Raw genomic sequence first — 18,895 nt, forward strand, 5'->3', positions numbered from 1 at the left:
GGTTTGGGTAGACTCCGGGAGTTGGTGATGGACAGAGAGGCCTGGCGTGCTGCAGTTCATGAAGTCGCAAAGAGTCGGACACGACTGAGCGACTGAACTGAACTGAACTAGGTAGGTATTGAAGCAGCAGTACTATTTCCTATAATTAACTGCAATGACTAAATATTCATGTAAACAGCTTTCACCAATAGTCAAGCACTTGCAGTAGGCAAGAAGAAACAAATTCCTATATTTCACCCATCAAAATACAACAAATATTACAGAATGAACAAAGAAGACAAATATTCTTATTTAATATGAATGTTCTACTTAGTAGAACTGAGAACATCACTCGTTTCCAGAGATAAATTAAATATACTATTTTCTATCATTAAGTAGAGTTTGATATATGTGAACATTAATTTTACAGCTGTAAGGGTAAATATGTTATTTTTCTTAATGCTGTACTTTCTAATAGAAATTGAGTAACATAAATCCTTCAAAAAGATGTCGCTTCAGAATCCAGGATGAAAAAACTCACAAGCAGAAAAGTCAATCAGAGAAAGCATATACCTCATTTGAAAGACATCATATTTTATTGGAATTATTTTTCTGTGTTGTATGCAAACTGAACTTTTAAATTAAATCCAAGTACACCTTTACAATAATTCTAGAGTTGAAAGGCACAGAGCAAGTGTAAATCAACAAAATGCAAGTATTCAAATCAACAAAATTAAAAATGATTTAAAAAATTATTTTTAGCACAAAAATTTGTAAATTCAGAGCACTACACCATCACCAGAATATGTAGTTTGACACTTGATTTTTTCACATTCATCTTCAAGCTGGATTAAGACCATTATTATTATTATATTATTATTAACCCTATTGTGGAATGTTCAGCATTTATGTTTGGTAGTCAGACATATATGATCTGTATAACCACATAGAGCTGAATTTGTTCAGACAAGTCAGTGAGTTTGTTATACTTCAACCAGGAGAGTGTAACTGGCCTTAATGTAAGATGTGATGGAGGGAGTCTCCAATGCTGAACTTAGTACTAAGATCAACTAGCACTTTAGATGAGAACCTAAACAAAGCAGATGTGTAGATGCTTTCAAACAATGACTATGTAAAATAGCAAACTGGATAGATATTCTTACTAACTAGACTCTGACAATTTCAAATCAAGAAATTACTAGCCACTCTAATAATAGGATGAGGGAATAAAAGAGATCTTAGGATGAGGGAATAAAAGAGATCTTAGAACAGTCTTCCAGTCTTCCACTTCAATAGTTTTCTCCAAAAAGAAAATATGAAATGATGCAATATATCCCAATTTCTGTGAAACATAAACAGGAAGAGATCTGTTGAAAACATGGAGCACATTCTTATTTCTAATTTGAAATCTCCTTTTAGGTTTTATGAGCTTTGAAATGCAAGTACAGCTTTAAAGCATCATGGTAATTATAGATGAATAATAATACAGGCTATATCCTAGGAGGCATCTGTAGGCGTTTTAATTGGAAATAAGCATTCTGAGATAATGCTAATAGCAGTGTAGAAAAATCAAGTTAAAAAGAATTCAAAGTGTAGGGAATCTTCCTGTGCTTTCTGGATTTTATTTTAATCATCTCCTCCACAGAGAATGAGCAGCACCTTCCTGTAGTCTCCAGATGTGTCACCCTGGTCCGGGGGTGGGGTGGCGGCAAGAAAAGCAGAGTTACAGTTAGAGAAATGGGCTTCAAAATAGAATATACAGCTCAAAGTCACCTAGGTTAACTTTTCCAATCTTGCCTGGATTTTTCTAGGAGAGGTGTTTGTTTGTTTGTTTTAATTTTTAAATGATATTTGTTATTTTTTATTACAAAAAGAACACTTGTTCAGTGTAGAAAATAAAGACATAAAAGAATATAAAAATCATCCATAATTCCAACATCTAGAGATTACTGTGCCTAACATTTTGGTTTTTGTATATCTTTCCTGACTTTTTTCTATGCATATAGATTCCTACATGATGAGATTGTAGTATTCGTCTGTATTCTGCTTTTTTACTTAATATTGCTGATTTCCCATTATTAAATATTCCTCCACAACATCATTCCTTAATGGTTACAGAGTATTCCATTTTACATAGGTAAAATAATTTATTTGATCTCCCCCCATTGGATATTTATGTTGTTTCCAATTTTTCACTATTAAAAACACTGCTGTAATAAACATACATTTTTGTGCATTTTCTTACTGATTTATTCAGAATAAATTTTCATAAAATGGGAATTGCCAGATTAATGTTCATGCATTTTCCTTTAATATGGTTTGCAAAATAGCCTTCTAGAAAGGAGAAATAATTTTTATGTAGAATTTTTCATGGTCTAAATAATAGATCAGTTTTTGTTAGTGCTTCATGGGTGACTAGAAAAGATGGGATTGGATTCAAAGTTTAATGTATATTATTCAAATCAACCTTAATACACCCTTGTTGATACTTTGCCTCATTGATCTTTCAAAAGATAAGGATATGGTAAACGTATCCAGCAAAGTATCCCCATCAACATCTTTTTCTGAAGTCTCAAGTTTCTTATTTGTATATTTGAATGCAATACTGTTTGGCACCTAAAGTTTCATGGTAATTTAATCTTGGTTGTAATGTGTTGCTTTCATCAATATACAGTGATCCACTTTTTCTCTGTTTAATGCTTTTCCCCCTTGAATTCTTTTTTTTTTTCTCTTTCTGGCCATGCTGCACAACACGTGGGATCTCAACTAGGACTGAACTCGTGCCCCTTGCATCAGGAGCCCAGAGTCTTAACCACTGGACTGCCAGGGAAGTCCTGAATTCTTCTTTTTACTTATAGTATAACCCCTGCTTTCCTTTTATTTGTCTAATGTTCTTTTCCCTGGCTTTTTTTTTTTTTAAAGCTTCTTACATATCACTGTATTTCAGTTGTTCTTTATAAACAGTATGCAGTAGGATTTTGTATTTTTACCTAATCTGGGAGTTTATTTATTATCATAACTTATGTTTTTAACCTCATTTCTGTCTTTTTTCTATTATTTACATATTTTCTATTTCTATCCTGCTCCTTTTGGCAATTGTTATTGAATGGGCCATGTAGTCTTTATTTTTAGACTTTCTAGTGTTGTATGAGTGTGTATAAACAAATATATTTGCATATTTATACATATACAAACACATAATGTAAATATATTTGTTGAGCTGTTTCTCCAAGTCAATATTTTTTACCTCATCATTTTAGGGTCTGTGTAGTATTCCATTGTACAGATTTTCCATAATTTGAGTCATCCCCTATTGGTTAATAAAAATGAAAATAATATGTAATAAACTCTGTAACCACTAAGCAAGAATTTCCTGTTTCCTTCTTTCTCCAGCCCCTTATAACCTCTAGTGTACTTTATGTCTCTGTGAATTTACCTAGTCTAAATAGTTCATGTAAGTAGAATCATATACAGTATTTGTCCTTTTGTGTCTGGTTTGTTTCACTTAACATGTTTCCAGAGTTCATCCATGTATCAGAAACTTCATTCATTTTATGTATGTATATACCACATTGTAAACATTCATCTGTGAATGGACCCTTAGGTTGTTTTCACTTTTTGGTTATTATGAATAATGTTTACATTGGTGTACAACCTCGTTTTCATTTCTTTTGAGTATATACTTGGGAGTGGAATTGCTGGGTCATGTGGTAATTCTATGTTTAATTACTTGCTGCTGCTGCTGCTAAGTCACTTGAGGAAGCACCAAACTGTCTTCCACAGTGGCTGCACCATTTTACATTCACACTAGCAATACACAAGGTTCCAATTTCCCCACATTGTCACCAACATTTGTTATTTTCCATTTTTAATTATAGCTATCTTAGTAGGTATGAAGATATTCAAACCCTCTGTGATTTTTTCATTGGATTGTTTGTCTCTTTGTTATTGAGTTGTAGGAGTTCTTTATATATTCTAGATAGTAAACTCTTATTAGATATGATTTGTAAATATTTTCTCCAACTCTGTGCATTAGTGCCCCTTTATCTTATTATTTCCCCTAAAGAAATTCTTAAAATACTAACAATAGCTAAATAAGAGGTATAGTTTATTTTTTAAACATTTATTGCCAAATTGCCTCCTAGGAAAGTTAAACTAGTTTACAGTGCTTCCGTAATAGATGGTGAGTTTTCCCCAAGCCTTTCTCAATGCTGGTTATGATCTCTTTAAACTTTGTTAAGGTATTTAGTGAAAAATGATGATCTGTTCTTATTTGTAATCTATTATGTATTAGTGAAGTTAAACTGTCCATATTTAGTGTCCATTTTGTGTTTCATCTTTCATAGAGCTCATGTTTTCTTTTTGTCCAGGTTTTCCTTTTGGATTTTTTTCCTTTTTCTTAGTAATTTGTACAAGCTCTTCAGATAGGGATATTAACCCTATATTATATGTCACAAACATTTTCCCATAGCTTCATTTACGGTCATCCTTGAATCTTAAAATTGTTTTACTTACAGCTAGCTATATTTCAGCACTGCAAAATCAAATGACCTCACAGATTGCACAGAAATAGAAACAAGTTTCTGAATGCCTTGTAGACATAGTTAGAAACTCTGTGGTTCAAATCACCCAGTAGCTACACCTCTCCAAGCTATGAGTAGGATTCAGAATATTTAATTCACAGATCAAATCCTGACTTGAATTTACTGTGCTGGCAACACCAGCTTCCAGGGACATGAGTCTTGGTTTCATATTCCTTGGTTTCATATTTCATATTCCTTCTGGTTTCCTCAAAGAGCAAAATCCCAGTAATGAGGGGTTTTGAGAAATGTCAATCATTTCTCATTACTTCCCATGCCATGTTAGGATGAGAAGTCTGGTGCCAGGTAAAGAACAGCAATCCAGGATAACTGTCATGTTTTCCCTTATTTTCAGCAGACCTCAGCTGGCTCAGGATGGGGTTCTGGATGACTGATTCAGTAGCTTACCTTTTATTGTAAGCAGGGAGAAATGGAAATTGTGCTCTTAAAACCATTCATTAAAATATAATCTGTCTCTGTCTGGGATCCACCTGGAATAATTACTATATTTAGAAGGCAAATATTTTCAGCTTCTAACCAGGCAAAGATTTAAACATCCATGTGAAAGGAGAGAGACTGGAAATACTTGAGAGTACCATCTTTAAAGGGAAGGATACCTGACAAGAAGGAGCTGATAGGAAGTGTCTAAATACCTAGGTCAGAACCTGCTCCTTTCATCAGCGTTTTCCCCTGGCTCCCGTGACCCACCTTGATGAAGGAATATAGAGACTTTCCATAGAGTCTCTTGAAGTTTGCCCGGATGTCCAACATGTCGATCTCCGCTCGAGAAACCATCACTCTGATAAGGGTGTCGTCATCGGTGCCCAAGCCCTAAGGAAGGAACCAGATCCCTGCATAGAGAGCTGAGCTGGTTTTCAGACAGGGCCCTTCTTAGTCTATCAAGGCAAGACTATGTATCAGTCTTCCATTGACGTCCTTTGGACTACAACCTTAGGGGCCTGTGGAATATCGCTCCTCCTCACAGAGCTCAAGGCTTTCTCCAACTTATCTTTTCAACCCTCTGTGTGACGACCAGAGGAGACCACCCTCTGCCCTTCTAGAGACATACTCTGTTCTCCAGTCCGCCTGCCTCACCTACAGTGATCCACCCACCACGTCATCCCTCCCTTCACAGCTTCACCATCCTTCCTACCGTGTAAAATCCTCTGATGTGAAACTTCCTTTAAGGCTCTGCTTAAATATACCAGTTCCTTATAAATTCGTTTTTGATCCTCACCCCCAAACAAATATTTTTTAAAATACGCTTTCCTTTGTGTCCTTATGATATTTGGATCCTCAGTGACTGTCTTACATTCTGTTTTGTTCTTATGGTGTTTTGCACATACCTGCCTTCCGGTCAAGGCTAGAAGTTCTCTGAGAGCAAGGACAGATTTTGATCTCTCTTGCCCCTCAGCAAGAGTGCTTGCACCGAGTGCCATTCATGGTTAGGAGTTGGGGCTCTGAAGCCAGTCTGCCAGTGTTGGCATTCCTGCTCCATTAGGACCCTGAGCAAATTGCTTAGCTTCTTTATGCCTCAATTTTCTCATCTATAAAATGGAAGTTGGTAATGGTACCTGCCCCACAGAGCTGTTGTGGGGATAAAATTATATATATAAAGCATTAGAAAGAGTGATCACACATTATATAAGTACTCAATACATATTATCTAGCATTATTATTAGCAAGCACTCAGTGAAGTATTTGAAGAATTGAACTGAATAGCTCAAGCTCATTTTGGCTACTTTGTGTGGGGTATGTAAACAAGCATATGAAGGTGGACATATAAGACCCTCAGAGATATTCAGACGCCAACAGTGAGGCCATTTACCTTCATGGATCTATAAAGCCTTTCAGCAAAATATGCAGATTTGTTCCTCATGCACTTTACTGTAAAGAGATTAAAAAAAGAAATGAAAAAATTACAGATAAAATCTACGAGAAAAAAGTGACAGTTGTTCCCATTGTTTCTACAAGGTCTGAAATAGTATCTCTTGATTGTTTTGCTGGAAAAATGTAGCCAACAATGTTTTATGAACATAGGCTATGCTAAATGCATTTTCACAGGTGGAAAGTACCCTCAATTTATTGTCAAGTTCCTGAAGAAATACTTAATAAAAGCCATTAAAGCAAAGGCACTAAATAATTTCAAACAGATTATAGCTATCTGTACCATATGAAATAGTTATTAGTTCTAACCATTCACCGACTTGCAAGAAGCAGCTAGTATAGGATTAACCTTTCCATGTAGTGAGATATAAAGGCACAAAGGATATAAAAATATATAAAGCCACATGGTACAATAACAATCAGGCTGTATATAGTATTTCTCACTTAAAATTCTGGCTTGCACATCATGATTGCTTTAAAAAATTTTTTATCCCTGAAAAAAAATTTCTACAACCCATGATGACAAATTGAGAACAAGGAGGAAAGCCTGTAAACATTTGTTTCTCCACTCCCCACTCCCTACCAGCTTACCTATGGCCAGCAGAGCATCTTCAAAGCTACCAGATGTTTCAGATTTAATACTCTGTTCAATATCCTTTTGTGCTATCCTTTTGTATTCATCAAACACTACAAACAGTAACAAAATGAAATTATAAAACATAAAAAAAAGAATAGAGGAAACTAAAATGTTTAAGAGAAAGAGTATTTTTAACTAGACTATACTGGTTATTCTCTGGCATTTTTCAAGAGGAAACTAGTTAGCAACGTGGGTGAGAACCAGGGTGTCTATGACAAGCGGAATGGGCCGGAGGAGTTGCGGAAGGAATGTCATGAATCTTGGAAGACATAAGGCAAGTCATTTCCCTTCTGTGCGACTCTGTTTTCACCACATAAAGTGGAGATTACCTCTGGAAAGATATACTTTCTTTTCTCATTGTTTCTTTAATAAGCACAGAATGTGTCTCTTCTTTAATTTTTGCCTTGGCAATCACCTGTATATTCATCTTCCTTTCAGCTCATCAAAACTAGAACAATTCCTATTTACATTACAATAGCCAAGACATGGAAGCACCTAAATGTTCATCAACAAGTGAATGGATAAAGAAGATGTGATATATATAAATATACATACACATACACACATACACACACACACACGAATATTACTCAGCCATCAAAAAGAATGAAATAATGCCATTTGCAGCAACATGGATGGACGTAGAGATTATCGTACTAAGTGAAGTCAGAGAAAAACAAATATTATATGATATCACTTATAAGTGGAATCTAAAAAAATGATACAAATAAAGTTATTTACACAACAGATACAGATTCAAAGATATAGAAAACAAACTTATGTTTGTTACCAAAAGGTTACCAAAAGGGAAATGTGGGGGAGGGAAAAATTAGGAGTTTTGGATTAGCAGATAAAAACTACTGTATATAAAATAGATAAACAACAATATCCTACTGTAGAGCACAGGGAACTATATTTGGTATCTTGTAATAACCTATAAAGGAAAAGAATCTGAAGAAGAATATATATGCGTGTACACATACACATAACTGAATCACTGCTATATAGTGGAAAGTAACACAACATTGTAAATCAACTATATTTTTTTAAAAAATTAAAGCAATTCAACCTTTTCTAAACTTAGTCACATTTGATAATATCTGGTTGCATCTTTTAATAGACTTTAACATAACTAAAAATTCTCTCCTTTCTTAACAAATATTTAAAAATGTTAACAGTCTTCCCATGTGGCTCAGTGGTAAAGAATCCACCTTAAAATGCATGAGCTGCTGCTGCTAAGTCACGTCAGTCGTGTCCGACTCTGTGCGACCCCATAGACGGCAGCCCACCAGGCTCCTCCGTCCCTGGGATTCTCCAGGCAAGAGTACTGGAGTGGGTTGCCATGTCCTTCTCCAATGCATGAAAGTGAAAAGTGAAAGTGAAGTTGCTCAGTTGTGTCCGACTCTTCGTGACCACATGGACTGCAACCCACCAGACTCCTCCGTCCATGGGATTCTCTAGGCAAGAGTACTGGAGTGGGTTGCCAGTGCCTTCTCCACCAATGCATGAGACGTGGGTTCAATCCCTGAGTAGGAAAGACTCCCTGGAGGAGGAAATGGCAACCCACTCCAGTATTCTTGCCAGGAAAATCCCATGGACAGAGGGACCTGGTGGGCTTCAGTCCATGGGGTTGCAAAGAGCCAGACACGACTGAGCAACTAAGCACACACACACTTTAAAATGTTATATACATATTTTCCTCCCTTGCTGCCTCCTCTGGAGCTTACTTAGAGTGTGTATCTGTTTTATCTTCTTAACACTGCTTTCTTTGGAATGCTATCCCACAACCCCATCAGTGATTCTCACAGGACAGTCAAACCAGGGACACTCTTTTCACTGAACATATACCATAAGCTCTAACAACTGAGTGAACAGTTCATTCAACTAGGACCAATCAGCCTTACTCTCCTGGAAATTTTTTGACTGAGCAGACCATGAGGATGGCCAAAAGCACAGTCATTTTTAACCTCAGAGAATGTAAGCATCACCTGGGAAACCCGTTAAACTACTTGGGTGTCACTCTCAGAAATTCTAAATCAGCCTATCTAAAGTAGGGGTTCAAGAATCAGCATTTTAATTTTATTTTCACTTATTTTTGGCTGTACTGGGTTTTGGTTGCTGCACTTGGGCTTTCTCTAGTTGCAGTGAGTGAGAGTTGTTCTCTTGTTGCAGGGCTTGGACTTCTCACTGCAGTGGCTTATCTTGTTGCGGGGAGCACAGGATCTAGGGTGTGCCAGTTCAGTAGTTGTGGCAGATGGGCTTAGTTGGTCTACGGCATGTGGAATCTTCCCAGACCAGGGATGGAACCCATGTCCCCTGCATTGGTAGGCGGATTTCTTGACTACCAGGGAAATCCAAGAATCAGCATTTTTAATGAAAACCCGATTTTTGAAAACTCTGCCTTAGAAATAAATCCATGACTCCCTTCTACTGAGATTTCCCAGAACTGCCTTGATTTCTAGTCTTTCTAGAGCCGTTCAGCTCTCTTCAGTACAGTGAACTGCTAGCATTTTCCATTTCTTTTTTATCCCATTCTATATTGTCTCCTCTTTTCCTATGTAATTATTTAGTGTATATCACTTGGAATTAAAAAATCCAATTGACACATTTCCTAAGCCTCAGTTTTCTTTACTCTAAAATGGGGAAAAGAAGAGAAGCGAAAGGCAAAGGAGAAAAGGAAAGATATATCCATTTGAATGCAGAGTTCCAAAGAACAGCAAGGAGAGATAAACAAGCCTTCCTCAGTGATCAATGCAAAGAAATAGAGGAAAACAATAGAATGGGAAAGACTAGAGATCTCTTCAAGAAAATTAGAGATACCAAGGGAATATTTCTTGCAAAGATGGGCACAATAAAGGACAGAAATGGTAGGGACCTAACAGAAGCAGAAGATATTAAGAAGAGGTGACAAAGAATACACAGAACAATACAAAAAAGATCTTCATGACCCAGATAATCATGATGGTGTGATCAATCACCTAGAGCCAAACATCCTGGAATGTGAAATCAAGTGGGCCTTAGGGAAGCAACACTACAAACAAAGCTAGTGGAGGTGATGGAATTCCAGTTGAGCTATTTCAAATCCTAAAAGATGATGCTGTGAAAGTGTTGCACTCAATATCGCAGCAAATTTGGAAAACTCAGTAGTGGTCACAGGACTGGAAAAGGTCAGTTTTTATCCAATCCCAAAGAAAGGCAATGCCAAAGAATGCTCAACCTGCCCCACAATTGCACTCATCTCACATGCTAGCTTCCCTTTGGCTCAGCTGGTAAAGAATCCACTTGTGATGCAGGATATCTGGGTTCAGTCCCTGTGTTGGGAAGATCCCCTGGAGAAGGAAAAGGCTACCCACCCCAGTATTCTAGCCTGGAGAATTACATGAACTGCATAGTCTATGGGGTCGCAAAGAGTCGGACACGACTGAGTGACTTTCACTTTCTTTCTTTCACATGCTAGCAGAATAATGCTCAAAATTCTCCAAGCCAGGCTTCAACAGTATGTGAACTGTGAACTTCCAGATGTTCAAGCTGGATTTAGAAAAGGCAGAGAAACCAGAGATCAAATTGCCAACATCCGTTCGATCATCAAAAAAGCAAGAGAGTTCCAGAAAAACATCTATTTCTGCTTTATTGACAACCCAAGGCCTTTGACTGTGTGGATCACAATAAACTGTGGAAAATTCTTAAAGAGATGGGAATACCAGACCACCTGACCTGCCTCTTGAGAAACCTGTATGCAGGTCAGGAAGCAACAGTTAGAACTGGACATGGAACAACAGACTGGTTCCAAATAGGGAAAGCAGTACATCAAGGCCATATATTGTCACCCTGCTTATTTAACGTATATGCAGAGTACATCATGAGAAATGCTGGGGTGCATGATGCACAAGTTGGAATCGAGATTGCCGGGAGAAGTATCAATAACTTCAGATATGCAGATGACACCACTCTTATGGCAGAAAGCGAAGAACTAAAGAGCCTCTTGATGAAAGTGAAAGAGGAGAGTGAAAAAGTTGGCTTAAAGCTTAACATTCAGAAAACTAAGATCATGGCAAATAGATGGGGAAACAGTGGAAACAGTGACAGACTTTATTTTTGGGGACTCCAAAATCACTGTAGATGGTGACTGCAGCCATGAAATTAAAAGATGCTTGCTCCTTGGAAGAAAAGTTATGACCAACCTAGAGAGCATATTGAAAAGCAGAGACATTATTTTGCCAACAAAGGTCTGTCTAGTCAAAGCTATGGTTTTTCCAGTAGTCATGTATGGATGTGAGAGTTGGACTATAAAGAAAGCTGAGTGCCGAAGAATTGATGCTTTTGAACTGTGGTGTTGGAGAAGACTCTTGAGAGTCCCTTGGACTGCAAGGAGATCCAACCAGTCCATCCTAAGGGAAATCAGTCCTGAATATTCATTGGAAAAACTGATGCTGAAGCTGAAACTCCAATACTTTGGCCACCTAATGCGAAGAACTAACTCATGGGAAAAGACCCTGATGCTGGGAAAGATTGAGGGCAGGAGGAGAAGGGGACGATGGAGGATGGCATCACCGACTCAGTGGACATGAGTTTGAGTAAACTCTGGGAGCTGTTGATGGACAGGGAGGCCTGGCGTGCTGCAGTCCATGGGGTCGCAAAGGGTTGGACACGACTGAGCGACTAAACTGAACTGAAAATGGAGAAAATAATGTCTGCTTTCATTGTTATGTTTCAACAAAGAATGCTTATAATATACTAAGCACTGCACCTGGAAGATAGAGAATTAACAAAATTTTAGTTGTTATGAATCCTCACTATTGTTGTTAGGTAAGAAAACCATGATGTTTTCTTTGTTCAAATAATGCTTAAAAGATTTTCTTCCAGTGGCTTACAAGCACAAGTTACACTACTGACTTGTGCCTAGAAGCAAAAATTGTTAAAAATATATTAATATTTGCATTAAATCCACTCTGAGGACACGCAGTTCCTGAAAAATATCACCAGGGGGAGATGTGCTTTATTAATAATCAGGCAAAGGAAGGCAAAAAAATAAGGAGCTGAATCAGAAGTTGGTGCATCTGATGATGCTTGCGTGCTCAGTCGTGTCTGACTCTTTGGGACCCCATGGACTGTAGCATGCCTGGCTTCTCTGTCCGTGAAGATTCACCAGGCAAGAATACTGGAGTGGGTTGTCATTCCCTTCTCCAGAGCATCTTCCTGAGGAATTGAACCTGGGTCTCCTATATTGGCGGGTGGATTCTTTCTGAGCCACCTGGGAAACCCTGCATCTGATGATAGTTCATGACATTTATTAACTGGAATAATCACTTACTGTCAGTGTGGAATATCTGAAACAATCACAACTTTCAAATGTATTGTAATTTTCAAATATTTTTTAAAGTTTTCAATTTAGCAAACTCATTTGTCTCAAATTTCTCACCAGTCTTGTAAACTGTGAGTGATGATAAGGGCATGATGAGTTTACAAAATTAGGATACAGCATAAAGACCTAGAGAGCTTATATAAAAGATGAAATATCTTACTAAACCTTTATCACTGTTTACAGGAAGAAAATAAACCAGACGACAAATATTCTACAACTGTATAGTGCTTTTTCCCCAAAGAACTCAAAAGTACATTACAAAGACTAGCACTATCAGAAGCAAAGCAGAAACCTTACACATAGGAAATAAAATTTGAAATTATCCACTCTTCATCTTATGCAACATACCCCCTAAAGAAATTACTTCTATTAGCTTTTACAACTTGGATGTTAAATAGGAATAAATGTCAACCAATATGTCTATTAATACTTGCTGATGTACTACAGATTTTGTCTTATACAACTAAATTTACATAGAGCTACTTTAGAAAAAGAGATTGACTGTGGAAGTGAGTTTCCTACAAACAGGAATGGCAAACTTCTATGAACATATCTGCTAATTACTCACAATTAATCGTCCAGCAATTGACTCTCACGCATATCATTGTACTCAACAGTTTCCAAGCTAAGACATTTAAGACAGTTCAGTACAATTAGGTCTTTGCACCAAGTAAAGGAAAAAAGGTTATCAGTTATGGGTAATATGATTTTCACTATCCTTCAAATAGTTTCTTTAGAAAAAAAAGCAAGTGCCTTACCATGCAACAGATGATTTCGATTCCGAGAACAGAGAATAGTTAGAAATTTCACCTCATCTGTCCCCCATTTCTTCTCTCCAGCCTCATACAGGTCCTGAAGCCAAACAAAGCACGAGTTTAAAACACAACAGAGAAGGTGCCAGAACATCTGTAAATATTTCCAAAACTTCAAAGAGCGGGAGTTGGCTTAGTTTTATTTTCCTGATGGTGGGGTACAAGTGGTGTTGGCAGTGAGTGGAAATGACTCAGGATTTTTCCTTAGGTATAAGACTAATGGAACTCTCTGATATCTCCCGGAGAGTCAGAGCAAACATGCAGACTTTGTGGTTTGTCTTAAGAACCAAAAGGAATGCTTAGACTTAGGCTGTTCCATATGGTAGCCACTAACCACATGTGGCTATTTGAATTTTAATTAACTAAAGAAAATTTAAAATTCAACCCCCCAGCCATACCAGCTACATGTCAAGTGCTCAGTGGCCACATGTGGCTAGTGGCTACCCATACTAGACACAGAAGGTGTAGGACATTTTCAACATTAAAGAAAGTTATATTGGACAACACCGCTCTAGAATGATCCATGATTTACTTCTCTCTAGTGGCACGTGGCTTCTCTCCCCACTGTTCATTTATAACCAGCAGCTGGCTTGTTAAATTTCTCAAAATACCCTTCACTGATATATTTTGTCACTCCTTGGGCTTACCTCCATCTGCTCAGCTGTTTCTTCGCTTCCTTCTCTACTGCCACATGATTAAAGAGTCAGTTCTCAGGACCATAGAATTTTATTATTTTACAGTTGATTTACAATGTGTTAATTTCAGGTGTTTAGCAAAATCAATCAGTTATACATATATATACTCTTTTCTAGATTCTTTTTCCCATACTGAGGACTGTGGAATTTTAAAGCTGGGAGGGCAGAAAAGGTTTATCTAATTCAGTGTTTTTCAAATTTTATTCTCAGCAGGCTTGTGACTGCTTCAGTCAGTAAAGTACAGTGGCAGTGACACTGATTTCTGAGGCTAGGTCATAAAGGTCAGGCAGCTTTGGTTCTCATGGAATGCTGGCTTTCTAGATGGTCCCTCTTGAAAGGCAGCCGCCATGTTCTGGGAAGCCCATGCCACCTGAAGAGGCCACAGGTAGGAGACCCTTTCGAAGCCTGAGGTGAGCCCCGTGTTCATAGCCCAGACACCAGACACAAGTGATGGAGACTTCTACCCCCAGCCATTTGAGCCACCTTTAGCTGCTCAAGTCTTCCCAGCTAAGACCTCATTATAAGTTTGAGGTGGTTTGTTATACAGCAATTGTAACCAGAACATGTGGGCAAATAAGGAACTTTCCATCTGTCACAGAATGATGCTTTTGTAATATACCAGAAAAACAAACTTCAAAAGGATAAAGTTTTAGTTATGGGTAGAAAATGGTATCTTTTTGTGTTAGTTTTTTTAAATAGCTAGTGAGGTTGGTCATTTTTTGGTGTATTTGCCATTTCTATTTTTCTTTTTTTTTTGAGTTGCCTATTAATGTCCGATGTCTTTATTTATTTTTTTTTAAGAAATGGAGCATTCTTATTCACAGTATTGAAACTGTAGTTTACTTATATATTTTCATATTAAGCTTACTATACATAGGGTGAAATTTCTCCCCATTCTATTGAAAAGTTGTTGCTGAACTCAGAAAAAGGCGCCGGGATTCTTGGCCTCCGGAGGAGAAGAATTCAATCCGGGGCCAGAGATGAGGCTTGATCGCTCAGAGCTTTTGTGCAATAGAGTTTATTAAAGTATAAAAGGGATAGAGAAAGCTTCTGACATAGACATCAGAAGGGGACAGAAAGAGTACTCCCTTGCTAGTGTTAGCAATGGAATTATATACTCTCAAATTAGTTATTACAGTCAATCAAAAGAATGTCTGGAGTTTGTAAAGACCTCACCAGACCTACTCCCATAATTACACTTTAAGATAACAGAATTATCCAGAAGGTTTTTTCCAGAGACTGTCCTCAAGCAGGATACATTATTCTTATATAATCCCAAGGAATGTACAGAGAAAAAAATAGTTTGTCCTTTCTTCCTCCTTGAGAATTTCAGACCCCTCTGTCCTTGGGGACCCTTGGACTTCTTATCAATCTGCCTAGGAATTGACTCTCTCACTATCATTTGATCTTTAATTTTGTTTGTGGTATTGTTTGGTAAAACAATTCTTTCTTTTTAAAATTTAGCCAAACTACCAACCCTTTTCCTTTATGGTTTCTATCTTAAAAGAAAATGCATACAAAATCCTTTCCCAGTTCCAGATTTAAAAAAGAATATTTAACTTTTGTATACTACCTTTATGGCTTACTTTATTTATGCTAAAAATTTCAATCTATTTGGAATTTATGATGATGTCAGGTGAAAGTCGGGATCTAACTTTATTGTTTCCTAAATGGTTAGCCAATTTTTCCGACTCCACTGAGTAACCTGTGCTTTCTCCACTGACTTGAAATGCATATATTCTGTATATATTCCTGTATATTCTCACATAGGCTTGGTTCTGCTCTTAGACTTTCTAATTATTCCATTGACTTCTCCCTATCTTACACCAGGACCACATGCTTTAATTCATTGGTACATTTATTATACATTTAACTATATATTAGGGCAAGTCTGTCCATACTCTTCTTGTTGAGATTCTAATCTCCACTGTCTTTCCTCTATAGTTCTCATCTTATGTGATTGTTTTGTCTTTTTTTTCCTGAAAATTGGAAGTATTTTCAGCATTGCCTTCAACAACAATGACTGTTTTGTGCAGTGTCATTTCTGATCAGTGCTGCTTCTAATAAACGTTTATTTTGTATTTCCTTGTTTCTTTTTAGAATATTTATTTATTTTTGGCTGCATCGGGTCTTAGTTGTGACACACAGGCTCTAGAGCACAAGGGTCAATAGTTGCGGTGCTCGGGCTTAGTTGCCTCTGGTCACGAGGGATCTTAGTTTCCCACCAGGGACTGAACCCGAGTCCCCTGCATTGGAAGGCAGATTCTTAACCACTGGACCATCAGGGAAGTCTCCTTTCCTTGTTTCTAAGAACACTTCCCCTCCACTCATCTAGCCTTCTCTTTATCTCTGCTCGCCTTCATGCAGCTCCATTATTTTCTCATTGCATCTTTTTTTATTAAAGCTCTTGTTTAATTAATTAAAATCTGTCTTTCTCATATGTATGTCAGGATCCAGAGTGATCTGAAATCTGTCTCCTTAAAGTGAGCCCCTGTTTCCTCCCTTTGGGCCTCAGTTTCTTCACGGGCCACACAGTATTTGAGTTGAGATTAGTGGATGTTCGTGATCTTTGATCTTGAAATGATAAACAGTTTATCCAGACCTGGTTTTCTCCACAGAACACGGTGCAGTGGATTCTTCTTTGAGCTCCTCACTTTTCATCTGGATGAATTTCAATCAGGAGGACTTGCTGCAGGTCCAGTGGAGGCGGCTGAGACACAGCTCAAGTCTTCCCTGAGGAGTTTCCCCATTTGCAGGAAGCCACTCTGTCTATTTCCATCAGGGGCAGTGTGTGTGTGGGGGGGGGTGAGGGGATGGGGTGGGTGTGTGTGTTAACCTCTTTTCTGGGGCAGGAATGACTCTCCTGCATCCTTGGCCGAGCTTTGCTGCCCATCTGGCACGGTTTCCAGTTTTGATGCAGATTTTTCTCTATTTTTGTATTTCCTGGTTTGTTTTTCAAGGGAATCAAATATGTGCCATATTCTAACAAAAGTTCTGAAGGGCATTTTCAATGTGCTTTTAATACATTATGAATTTCTTTTTCAAGTAGGAATTCTGAACACTACCTGTTATTTCCTTGAGTGCAGTTTTCATCTCAAGAATAGATAAAACTGGACATTTAGCTTCTCTATATTTTAAATTTTCTACCTTTGATAATAAATTACTACCTAATTTCACCTGTCCTGATAATTCTTTTCATCACAAACTCATTTACTTGCTGATGTACCTTAAAGAACAAAGGCTGACCAGATTTTCCTCCTGTTTTATTTTGGAAGAAGAGTGGAAACCTTGGAGAGTGGTTCTTAAATTCCTTGTTTCTTTGTAAGACTTGGAGGATACAAAAAAATGAGTTCTAGTCCTTCCGACTTCCCCCAGCCCATATTTGTTGTTAAGTACCTTTTCACCTGGTCACTTCCAAGGAGAACTATGCTCCTTGAAGAACTCCCAAATATTTGCTGAATTGCATGGCTTTGTTGTGTTTTTTAAAAACTAAGTATAATTGACATATAACATTATGTTAGTTTCAGGTGTAGAACATAATAATTTGATATTTGTATATATTGTGAAATGACCCCCACAATGAGTCTAGTTACCATCTGGCACAATATATAATTACAAAGTATTTTTTCTTATGATAAGGACTCTTAAGATCTATTCTCTTTGGAACTTTCAAGTATGCAATATAGCATTATTGTTTTTTTTAACACAATTTTATTGATTTACTTTTGGCAGCACTGTGCAGCATGCAGGATCTTAGCTCCCTGACCAGGGATCAAATTTGTGCCTGCTGCAGTGACAGCAGAGTCTTAACCACTGGACCGCCAGGGAAATCCCCAGTATTATTAACTGTAGTCACCATGCTGTATATTACACCCTCATGACTTATTTATTTTATAACAGAGCCTGTACTTTTTGACCTCCTTCACCCATTTTGCCCACATCCACCCGTGCCTCTGGCAACCACCAGTCTGTTCTCTGTATCTATAAGCTTGATTTTTCCTTGGTTGTTGTTTGTTTGTTTCAACTCCACATATATGTGAGATTATATAGTATTTGTCTTTTTCTTTCTGGCTTATTTCAGGTAGCATATAGTCCTCTAGATCCAACCACATTTTTGCACATGGTAAGATTTCATTCTTTTTATGGCTAGAGAGCATTCTTCTATTGTACATATATACAACCATTTCTTTCATTCATCTATTGATGGGTACTTATGTTGTTTCTATTTCTTGGCTATTGTAAATAATACTTCTATCAATAAGGCGGTACATATGTCTTTTTGAGTCAGTGTTTTCATTTTTGAGGGGCAGATAGAAGAAGTGAAATTGCTGGATCATGAAGTAGTTCTATTTGTATTTTGCTTGAGGAAACTCCACACTGTTTTCCATAGTGGCTGCACCAATTTACATTCCCACCAACAGTGAACGAAGGTTGCCTTTTCTTCACATCCTTGCCAACACTTGCTGTTTGTTGTCTTTTTGATGACGGCCATTCTGACAGGAGTGAGGTGATATCTCATTGTGGTTTTGACTTGCATTTCCCTGATGACTAGTGATGTTGAGCATCATTTCATGTGTCTGTTGGACATCTGGATGTCTTTGGAAAAATGTCTATTCAGATCTTCTGCCCATTTTGAAACTGCATTGTTTGGTTACTTCTATTAAGTTGTACGGGTTCTTTTTATACTTTAGATATTAACTTTTTATCAGATATATGATTTGCAAATATTTTCTCTCATTGAATAAGATGCCTTTTGCTGATGGTTTCTTTTGCTGTGCAGAAGCTTTTTAGTTTGATACAGTCTTACTTGTTTATTTTTACTTTTGTTGCTTTAGCTTTCAGTGTCAGATTAAACAAATCATTGCTAAGACCCATGTAAGGCAGCTTATCACCTATGTTTTCTTCTAGGAACTTTATGGTTTCAGGTCTTACTTTGAAGTCAT

At 37.4% G+C, this 18,895-nt stretch overlaps 1 protein-coding gene across 20 annotated transcripts in view; it reads right to left on the bottom strand.

The window, feature by feature from the left end:
* Positions 1–556: 556 nt before the first annotated feature.
* The window catches only part of ANXA4 (annexin A4), a 67,350-nt gene continuing 49,011 nt past the window's right edge, over positions 557–18,895 (bottom strand). For all 20 annotated transcript variants that reach the window (XM_081594492.1, XM_081594501.1, XM_081594493.1 and 17 more), the window contains 5 exons: positions 13,204–13,297; positions 7,038–7,133; positions 6,388–6,446; positions 5,268–5,390; positions 557–1,665 (listed from right to left, as the gene is read on the bottom strand). In XM_081594492.1, coding sequence (XP_081450618.1) covers positions 1,606–1,665; positions 5,268–5,390; positions 6,388–6,446; positions 7,038–7,133; positions 13,204–13,297 — 432 coding nt within the window. In that variant the 3' untranslated portion in view covers positions 557–1,605. The remainder of the gene's footprint in view (positions 1,666–5,267; positions 5,391–6,387; positions 6,447–7,037; positions 7,134–13,203; positions 13,298–18,895) is intronic.

The sequence above is a fragment of the Giraffa tippelskirchi genome, chromosome 4 (assembly GCF_054371585.1).
Source record: "Giraffa tippelskirchi isolate mGirTip1 chromosome 4, T2T-mGirTip1v1.2.pri, whole genome shotgun sequence".
NCBI lineage: Eukaryota > Metazoa > Chordata > Mammalia > Artiodactyla > Giraffidae > Giraffa > Giraffa tippelskirchi.